The 10744-nt window shown below is 41.3% G+C and overlaps 1 protein-coding gene across 1 annotated transcript; it reads right to left on the bottom strand.

Moving 5' to 3' along the window:
• Positions 1–7949: 7949 nt before the first annotated feature.
• On the bottom strand, positions 7950–9998 carry APOC1 (apolipoprotein C1). The gene is made up of 3 exons (XM_075191598.1): positions 9913–9998; positions 9435–9585; positions 7950–8132 (listed from the first exon to the last, which is right to left on the bottom strand). The coding sequence occupies exons 1-3, from the start codon at positions 9965–9967 to the stop codon at positions 8081–8083; spliced, it is 258 nt and encodes an 85-aa protein (XP_075047699.1). The 5' UTR covers positions 9968–9998; the 3' UTR covers positions 7950–8080.
• Positions 9999–10744: the final 746 nt, after the last annotated feature.

The raw sequence follows: 10744 nt of genomic DNA, 5'->3' as shown, positions 1-10744 counted from the left end.
CAGGTTTTTCAATTCCACCAATGTAGGGAAAACAATGTATAATTTAAAAATAGATTTTATTTTAAATATTAAAAAAATGGAAACATTAATACAATTTAAATAATGTTTTATAATGTTTTATTCTGAGAATAATGCATTTTTTAAAGTGTTCCATCGTCACCATCATGAGATGCAAAGACATAGGAAGCCCTTCACTGCGATGTTTAGCACCATTTATTGTCATTGGTAGCATCTTTCTTGTATTGGACAAAAATGAGCCGTATTGCCAGAGAGAACATATATTTCAATTGGGCTCTTCAACCATTGCTAAATCTGCTCCCTGATCTCAAATATCCCCCATTCTGCTAAAAACTTTAATCTTTTTTTCAAATATGTTGGTGAATGTTTTAAAAAACGTTGTTTTATATGATAAAACGTGCATTTTTGGGCTATTGGGCATTTATCAATTTATTTTTTCAAAGAATACAGTACAGGGGTCAGGGAACTTTTTTACCTTTTACCCCAAAATATATTTAGATACGCCAACGTTACCCCCTTGATTTAAAAGGAAGGAAATCATATATTATTAATTATTGAAATTCAAAATTTTATTGAATCTATTCAAAATTTCTTTGAAAGCTTCAACTTCAAAACTTCAGGTTTTGGAGAAATTATGTGGCTTAATTTTTTTCAATATTGGGGCATTTTGATGTCAGAGCAATTTGGATACAGTCTTCAGCGTCCAATCGATTTCTCTGCTTTGTTTTTATGTTCGTTAGAGTGGAAAATCCTTGTTCGCAAAGGTAGGTTGTTGTAAAAGGCAGCAACTTTTTGACTGCCGCCTCGTGTGTAATTTTGAATGCCTTTGCAGCTGTTGACATCCAAAAATATGACAGATCTGCTTTGTTTTCAAATGCAATACGTGCTTCATTATTACATCGAAGCTCAAGAAGTGCCTCTGCCAACCCTGGAGGCTCTTCTGGTACAACAGCAATTTCACATTTAAAGGGGTCTAAAATCCAACTGACAGCATGTGAATCGGCAGCATTACCCCCAGGAATTTCATTTTTACCCCATTTGGGGTAATTTACCCCTGTTCCCTGACCACTGATATAGTAGGAGGATATAACTACTGTAATGAATTTGTATTCAGCAGGTTTAGCAGAGAAACATTGGTAAGAAGGGGGTGGGTTAGAAAAAAATGCTGTGCTTGCATTCATTTAAGGCTCTACAAATAATACACTTGTTCTGTGAACCCTCAGATGAGACCTTGTTCCCTAGGAACAAACACACTGGATACCCAAAACCGAAAATTGAGAAATTATGTATAAAGTAGAAAACTATAGTAATATGTTAACTATGGGTATTTTCAGTAAACCATATTTTAAAAAGGAAACTTTGCCACTTAAATGTTTACTTATCTTCAGTCTCTGTCGGTAATAAAAACATTTCAGCTGATTTGCCCGAGAGAATTGCTTTTAATTTAAGTGATTGTTCTCTCATTGTTGCTGGTACAAGCAAAAAAAACGCAGAATGAAATAGATCTGTTCACGTTTTCCTATTCTATAGTGCATAAAAATGGGCAGCACGGTGGCTCAATGGTTAGCACTTCTGCCTTACAGCACTGGGGTCATGAGTTCAATTCCCAACCATGGCCTTATCTGTGCGGAGTTTGTATGTTCTCCCCGTGTTTGCATGGCTTGCCTCCAGGTGCTCTGGTTTCCTACCACACTCCGAAAACATACTGGTAAGTTAATTGACTGCTATCAAATTGACCCTAGTCCCTCTCTCTATGTCTGTGTGTCTCTCTGTGTGTATGTTAGGGATTTTAGACTGTAAGCTCCAATGGGGCAGGGACTGATGTGAGTGAGTTCTCTGTACAGTGCTGCGGAATTAGTGGCGCAATATAAATAAATGGTGATGATGATAAAAATATATTTAAAATAATAGGATGAGCTCTTTCTTAGGTGGCACTATACCAACCTAGCTACGTGTGTGTTACCATGTAAACCTGAAATAAGACACAGACACAGATATTTAGAAAATTAAAGGTCGCAGTTTATTTGTTTTAATAATTGAACCTTCATGGTGGCGGTGAGAGCGTAGCAATCAGCTAACAACTAATCTTCAACCAATAAACCGTGGGAAGCAAACGCTCACCCGCTAACTAAGAATCTCATCTTTACCAATTGGCCGGTGTAAATCTGGTGTCAGCGTGACTGCTCCCTTCTAGACACGACATTGCCGTGCCGCGCAAAGCACGTCAAGGGACCCTCCACGCAGGAATGGTCAAGAGTCATGTTCTTCAAAAGGAGCAGTGACGAGCGGCCAATAGGGAAAGCACCTTCGACTAGTCGCCGACTGCACAGCGCTCTTACCCACTGCACCTCTTCTGTATAAATAAAAATGCGAAAACAACTTACTAAGAACTAAGCAGGGTGGGTGGGCGGTATCAGCGACAATCTGGAACAAAATCTACCAAGGAATCTGATTGGCTGACTCAATGTAAACAACAAAGATCCAACACATCATTTTAAAAGCCCTCAGCTTACTGCTTCACTTATTATATCTATTTAAAATATTTTGTATTAGCAATGCTTATTTTTTAAAAATTTTGCATCATTCTCCCTTTCACTTTTTTAGGAGCTCATCCATAATGTCTATGGGTTCTTCTATAACATTGTAGGAAGTTCAATAAGTACTTTAATATTCTGGCACCAGGTTTCAACCCTATATCTAGCAGTATCACGCCCCATGGAAGTCCTTTCTCCTTGTAGCTTACCTTTAACAGAAGCAAAAAAGGTTTACATTCCTAGAGGTTTACATTCCTAGAGGTGACATGCTCAATCCGCAAGCAATTACCTACATGTGTTTAAGCAGATGTGCAGCTACGGTCTACCCTGTACCTATGGTAATTATGTATTTGGCTGAGAATACAATCCTTAGCTAATACTTGCCCACTCTCCCGGAACGGTCGGGAGACTCCCGAATTCCGGGTAGGTCTCCCGAACTCCCGGGAGAACATGCAACTCTCCCGCATCCTGCCCGTTGGGAGCCTAAATGACGCCACTTGCTGTGAATCGCGTCATTTGGCATGACAGAAATTACAATTTTGTTGCATGGGCGGAACAAAAATTATCCAATGATGTGCCCCACCCCCTTCCATTCTCCCACCACTGGGGTATATTTACTAAACTGTGGCCTTGATAAAGTGGAGATGTTGCCTATAGCAACCAATCAGATTCTAGTTAGCCTTTATTTCGTACATTCTACAAAATGACAGCTAGAATCTGATTGGTTGCTATAGGCAACATCTCACTTTTCCAATCTACAGTTTAGTAAATATACCTCTATGCCATAGCAATACTATACTGTCAGATATTCCATGTTTTGCTTTTGCTCAGGGTGCTGTCAAAGACCAGCTATACATTCCCAATCATTGTAACATTATCCAATTTTATGTCAATCTATCCATCGGGACCACATTTTTAATCGTTCATTGAAAAAAAACCGCACAGACTCGACGTACACTGAGTTTATTAGGTTTACATAACTGTATTTACCGCTGAAGCACAGCGAAATCATTTGACGAACCCCCAAGGTTCTGAGGTTCCTTCAATGCAGGGATTGTTGTGACTTTTCCATTCGATTTTTTGGAATTTCCAGTGAAAAGTTTCCTGTGAGAAAATAATACAAAAAGACATGGAGTTAAATGGTTAAGAACATATTTAAGAAAACAAAACAAATTGTTTTTGTTTGAGCTGGAGAAAAACAATGAGTGTTGAACTCTCATTACGTTAACTTACACAACATATAAAAGCGGCATGGTCTACAGTCTATGTAGGGATGTGCCCCGCGGATGCTGTGCCCGTGAAGAGGGCGAAGATGGAGGCTGCCACTGTACCCACGAAGAGTCACCCTTCGTGAGCACTCACCGATCCAGCGTTCCAGTGGTATTTCTTCCTTCCTGCAGTGGTGGACAGCAGAGGAGGGATGAGCCAATCAGGGCTCGCCTTTCCCTGCTGGCCAATCGGCGGCTGGATGAGTGAGCCAATCCTGGCTGACCTCCGGCCGTTCAAAGGATTGGCGCCACGGCGAGCCAATGAGTGCTCGCGGCGGCGCCCAGTGATGACGTTGCGCCGGCGGTTATTTAAGCCGCCGGGCGGCGCCATCTTGCCGGAGGTTCGCCGGCGGAGAGAAGAGAGGACGTCGTGGGATCGGCACCCGGAGTGCTGGTCCCACTAATCCCTCTGGGAGCTAGATTTGCAGATAGCATTAAGTTTTGGAGTTCTCAATCTATTAATGGGGTTACTGATATTGATAACCCATGCAAGGCCCTCCCCCCCTACCCCCAAGCTTTTGTGCAGGGGACTTATTTATCAAATATAACTACTTGTACAGCCTGATACCAATTCTATTAATGCCATTTCACCCAGCCACCCCGACTGCCACACTAGGCCTGAGCACTGGATACCTATTTGCCTATCACTATACAGGTGCTGAAAGGCGTATATATGTCCATATCTAGGTACCTTAACTTGTTGACAAACTTGCTTTCATGCACCTTTTTGGCTGCAGAATCTTTGACTGACTTCGCAAACGACAGGAACTTTTCTTTCATCTTGGAGGTCTTGGCTGAAGTAGGTTCTAAGACATAGGAGGAGACAACAAAGAAGTACACAATAAGGATCACTGTGAAGTCTGCTAGACCTGGTCACACACTTTAACACACACACATCCTATCACTCCTAGCAGTACACTCCCAACCAGAATGACCTCATTGACAGACAGCCAGGTCCCACTGTGATCACCCGATGGGCCAGTCCGAGCCTGACTATGAACACTCATGGATAAAATGGAACTAGTGGAAAGGACACATGACTAAGCTAGGAATAAGAAGCTCCATGTTTAATATTAATTACATGTAAGGGTCAGTGATTGGTTAAGGTAGCTAGGGGGAGGGCATAAGATGATTGTAGGCTGAAGTATAGGATAGGCAGGATGGAGCAATTCAGATGTTAATTATACAGCGACAGCATCTTCATGTTTGATTTGCTTAACGCAGTTTGAGGCAGCAATGACAAGGTGTTCAGGGATGGGGTAATATGGATCAAAGGACCCCTATTAGGGTGGCTGGAGACCTGTGAGACATGGCCAAGGATATTCTGTAACTGTGTATTAAAGAAAGGCTGGGTGCCCATCTTCCACAAGAGATTCAGGAAAAGGGCTAGAGGTATTAGTGTGTGGACATTTCCTTTTTAATTCCATTGGAATGTTTTTACTTAGACTGAGAAAGGGGGATGAGGGTAGAAAAAAATGAAGAAATAAAGCATTATACAGTGATCCCTAGGACATTTATATTTATTTATATATATATCTATATTTATATATATGTGTGTGTGTGTGTATATATGTGTGTATATATATATATATATATATATATATATGTGTGTGTGTATATATGTGTATATATATATATATATATATATATATATATATATATGTGTATATATGTGTATATATATTTATATATTTCTGTACAGATGTGATTTTCATGGTGTAACACATTTTACATGTTGGAGCACCCTTTTTACAGAAATAATCTAAATTGATCATTTGCAGTTTGCTTTGTATTTTACTTATTTTACTTGCCTCGAGTAATTTTAGACTTCTCCATCTTTTTACACGCTCTGAGATCTTACACCATTTAAACACATTTAAAATATGGATTTGACTGTACATCACTATAAGAATGATCACACCTAACTTTGAAATATACTGAAATATACCTGCCAACACCGAGAGAGCAATAAGGACAAGAGAGACTGCAAGTATTAGCTTCATCTTCACCACAGCTGGAGAAAACAACCTGAGAAAACAATGGGAAGTTATAGGGTTCTGTGTGTGTTAAATTTTTTATGCAAAACTAGACACAGAAATTAAGAGATGAATTATTGTGGTTATTCTACCACCGCTATTGTATAATGTCTTACCTTTTTTTGCAGTACAATCCCAAGTAACAAACTGACTGACAAAAGTCTGGGGCACCTGACTGTAAAATGACACCAACGTGACTGATTAAAAAATCAAATTACAAGTCTGCATCCATGTAACATATTAAATATTACAACAGTGCATCTAACATTTTATGGTCACCTGTTGCATTAACTCCTCTGTGATGTCAGCACATCGCTAGGTAACCACAGAACACTAATTACTTTCCATGACTACTTAGCACATTGGCCCCTCCCATTGTGTGATGTCACTATAAGATGTCTGTCTAAAGCATAAGAAAGGTTTGAGCCAGCCTTGAGAATTTTTATGTAGACTCTCCAAACTTGTGCTGGAGAAGACATGTTGGTCATTAGATGGAAGTGTTGGAGATCAAGGGTACTTCTGAAGAAAAACCCAATTCTAAATGGCCAAGCACTTTCATAACTTCCACCATTCCTTATTGAATAAAAGATAGGCCTCAAACCCAATACAGCCAAACACTGCGTAGATCCACCTACATCATGCCCGGATCCAGAGATGTAACTAGATATTTGTGAGCCCCATAGCAGAGTTTTATAACGTCACCCATGTAATGCCCAATGGTGAAAAACTCACGTATGACCTCAGCACTGGTCCCCATGGCAGTTATACCCCCTGCTCCTATGGTTATTATGTTCTTGCCCAGATCAACTCAAACTGCACTCATTTCTGATGAGACCTCACCCCATTTTTCCATAGGTCATGAAAATCAGTATTGTAGGAACATTTTGTTGTAATGGAATTATTGTCTTCTTGTTCTTTGAGCATGGTGATCAGAGCTTTATTTATAACCCAGATAAGGTATAGATGAAACCTCTAGCAATTCATACCAGTAGCCTATCATAGGGTCTGATTGTAGGAGTGAATTTCTGATATGAAAGGTTCTGTGGCTCCTCACAAAATATTTCCAGTAAGACTTGACCCTTATTTGCCTTTTGGGTACATTCATAAACTGGCACCAGATTGTCGACCCTTTATGACCGCATATAACCCTAAAGCCCCCTATATCTAATGCCGACACTACCTTCCGCTTTGCAAGTCCTTTCTCCTTGCAGCTCACCTGTAACAGGAGCAGAAGATGCATGTGGACATTGGGGCAGCATGGTGGTTAAGTGGTTAGCACTTCTGCCTTACAGCACTGGGGTCATGAGTTCAATTCCCGACCATGGCCTTATCTGTGTGGAGTTTGTATGTTCTCCCCGTGTTTGCGTGGGTTTCATCCCACACTCCAAAAACATACTGGTAGGTTAATTGGCTGCTAACAACTTGACGTGTGTGTTAGGGAATGTAGACTGTAAGCTCCAATGGAGCAGGGACTGATGTTTGTGAGTTCTTTGTACAGCGCTGCAGAATTAGTAGCGCTAAATAAATAAATGGTGATGATGATGATCTGTTGCTCAGTTTTGCAAACAATTGTTCTTTGGAAACAGTTCCCTTGTAGAGCATTATCACTATACGTGTTACAACAGACACAGTTATTAGGTATATAGGTAGTGGTGTAGACCGATTAGATGAAGATGGGTAGAGCTTTGTGAGATGTGTCTTGCTGGTGCTTACATGCACCTTATCTGGCAAATGATCTGATTCAGTGCAGCATTCGCTCTAATAACCATATAACCATGACATTAGGAGAATTTCACAGGATCATCGACGATTTGCAAAAAGCGCTGCCTAATACATTTGCCCCCAGACCTTTTAGGGCCTAGGAGATGTGTTCTACTGTCTGCATGATACCTAGTTATATCCTTGGCCGAGATTATAATGCTGAGCTGCTAAACTAGACTGTGGGAAATTCTATGTTTTATTTTTGCTCAGAGAGCTGTCAAAGATCACCTATGTTTCCCCAATCATTTTAAACGTATTCACATATTCCATTTTTGACAGTATAACCCTCAGCACCACATTTTTATTACTTCTTAAAATAATAACACACAGACTCGGGTAACACAGAGTTTATTAGGCTGTCATAACCGGTGGGTTATTACAGAGACACGGCTGCATTGTTTGGTGGAAACCGCAAGCGGATCCGGCGGTTCTCAATGCACGGGTTGATGGCTCATCCAAGACGTTACTTGGAAAATTTCTCTTTTATTTTCTTAAATCCATCACTGAAAAAGTCCCTGTTGGAAAATAATATAAAAAGACATGCATTTAAAGGGGGGTAAAAATCTTACAAAAAAAATTAATACAAATAGTTAAAGTTTGTTTTGGGGAAGAAAACGTGGTCTTTGTATTCAGTTTTATATGGGATAAGTCATCCAGGGTGGCATGTGGAAGTGTACAGGTTAGCGAGGCCCTCTATATCAGGCCTGGACAACCTGCGGCTCTGCAGGTGTTGTGAAACTACAAGCCCCAGCATGCTTTGCCAGCTGTAAGCCAGTTAATAACTGTCAGGGTATGCTGGGACTTGCAGTTTTACAACACCTGGCTCTCCAGACCTGCTCTATATCATGAGGTGATTACATCTGGACCTGTCACTTATGACGTGCTAGAATGAAACTCAGAATTCCAGAATGAATCCATTGAGCAGGGTTGTACTGAACAGCAGATCTTTTATGCAACGATTCATAGTGGTGTTCTCATTAGATTAAGTCTTTTTTTGGAGGGAGGTGTACTAAAACTTCACTTTTTGTGGTGGTTTTAATCCGCCGCACAACGCCAGAAGTTTTCACCCCGCATCAACCACATAGTAGATGTCCGTTAAGCCCATCTACTTACCAGAATGGGCAGCCAATCAGTAGAGGTTTCCCATGGGGGTGGCCTATGTTCTCTATGTGGGGTCTTTATTTATTCATTTATTTATTTATTTATTTTAAATCAAGTAATTTCTACAAAACAACAAACCAGAAAAAGCCCTTTACCCCCAGAACAAAAGCAGGGGCGTGGTCATGACCCCAGAACAATAGCGGGGCGTGGTCATACCCCCAGAACAATGGGGCATGGCCATACCCCCAGAACAATAGTATGGGCGTGACCATACCCGCAGAACAATAGCGGGGACATGGCCATACCCCAGAACAATAGCAGGGCGTGGCCATACCCCCAGAACAATGGGGCATGGCCATACCCCCAGAGCAAAAGTATGGACATGGCCATACCCCCAGAACAATAGCGGGGGTGTGGCCATACCCCCAGAACAATAGCAGGGGCGTGGCCATACCACCAGAACAATGGGGCATGGCCATATCCCCAGAACAATAGTATGGGCGTGGCCATAACCACAGAACAATAAGGGGGTGTGGTCATACTCCCAACAGGGCTGCCCAGCGCTGTTAAGCACTAGGCTCCCTTGCATTAGGATTTAGAAGCATCAAGACATATTTTTCTTCAAATAGTCAATAATATATGTTTAAAGGGATTTCTATGGTACACATAGGCCTGGCGGTAACACTATACAGGTGTAAACTTTCATATTTAGATACCTCGTCTTGGTGGCAAATTCACTTTCGTGTATGTCTTTAAATACCGCCTTGGTCTTTTCACCCACTTTGGTTGCAGCGTCTTTGACTGACTCTCCAAAGGACTGGAAACGCTCCTTTACGGAAGGCTGTTCGGACTCGGCGGAGCTGGGCTCTAAAACATAGGAGGACTCGGTAAAGATGCACAGTACACGAATCATTGCCAAGTCTAACGATCCTGCAACTGTTCTACATTGGGCTTGCATAGAAAATTGCTTAGAAAAAGATGTAAATTGTAAATTGTGAGCATGTGGTAGATTTACTAAACTGCGGGTTTGGAAATGTGGAGATGTTGCCTATAGCAACCAATCAGATTCTAGCTTTCATTTATTTAGTGCACTCTACAAAATGACAGCTATAATCTGATTGGTTGCTATAGGCAACATCTCCACTTTTTCAAACTGGAAGTTTAGTAAATATACCCCCAGATGTTGAAACTTACCGGCCAACACAGTGAGTGCGATAAGGACAACCGAGACTGCAAGTAGTAGCTTCATCTTCACCGCAGCTTAAGACAACAACCTGAGAAGACAATATAGGGTTATAGGGTGGTTAAATTTTTTATACAAAACTAGACCAAACATATTAAGATATTTTAGTAACTACTCTCCCACCAGTGTAACATATTTTCTTATCTGTCTTTGTAGAAAAATCAGTGTCAGGCCAAGTTACAGCTTGATCGGCAAAAGCCTATGGGGTCTGTCTATAATGGGGCGCCAAAATGGCTTATTAAGATATCCAATTTCAATTTTGCAGCCATGCAATGTAATAATTATTAGACTGTGTTAAGAAATCATAGTTACTTAGTGCAAGGGGCGGACTGATGCAGGAAATGAACAGTACGGACGTGACGAGGGCGTGCTAATGCAGATGCGGCCGCTGACTCAAGCTCTGGGTATTACATTATCCAATCGGATAAAGCATGTGACAGGGGGGTAGGAGGAGGCCATGTGACAGGGGGGTAGGAGGAGGCGTGGTGACGTTGTTGCGTCACAATTGCCCCGCCCACACTATAAAATGCCGAAATTCACGGCATTGACTTGTGGGGGCGGGGCTTAATGATGTGATTAAGCACGGCCCCCGTCATTCAATGCCGTGAATTTCCCTGTACAGGGTACAGGGTTGTGGGAGATACAGGGGTATTTTTATTAATATCATCATCATTTATTTATTTAGCGCCAACATATTCCGTAACGCTTTACAATTGGGGACAAACACAGTAAACTAATAAACAAACTGGGTAAAACAGACAAAGAGGTGAGAAGGCCCTGCTC

This window comes from Mixophyes fleayi, chromosome 11 (genome assembly GCF_038048845.1).
Source record: "Mixophyes fleayi isolate aMixFle1 chromosome 11, aMixFle1.hap1, whole genome shotgun sequence".
Lineage (NCBI taxonomy): Eukaryota > Metazoa > Chordata > Amphibia > Anura > Limnodynastidae > Mixophyes > Mixophyes fleayi.
The sequence above is the reverse complement of the archived record's forward strand: the minus strand, read 5'-3'. Positions and strand labels throughout refer to the sequence as shown.

Bases quoted from the DNA above. Each gene is read 5' to 3' on its own strand.
- APOC1 (XM_075191598.1), bottom strand. From the start codon at position 9,967: ATGAAGCTACTACTTGCAGTCTCGGTTGTCCTTATCGCACTCACTGTG. The intron at 9,586-9,912 runs GTAAGTTTCAAC...CCTATGTTTTAG, and splicing joins CGCACTCACTGTGTTGGCCG to AGCCCAGCTCCGCCGAGTCC. The intron at 8,133-9,434 runs GTATCTAAATAT...ATTTTCCAACAG, and splicing joins GAATTTGCCACCAAGACGAG to GGACTTTTTCAGTGATGGAT.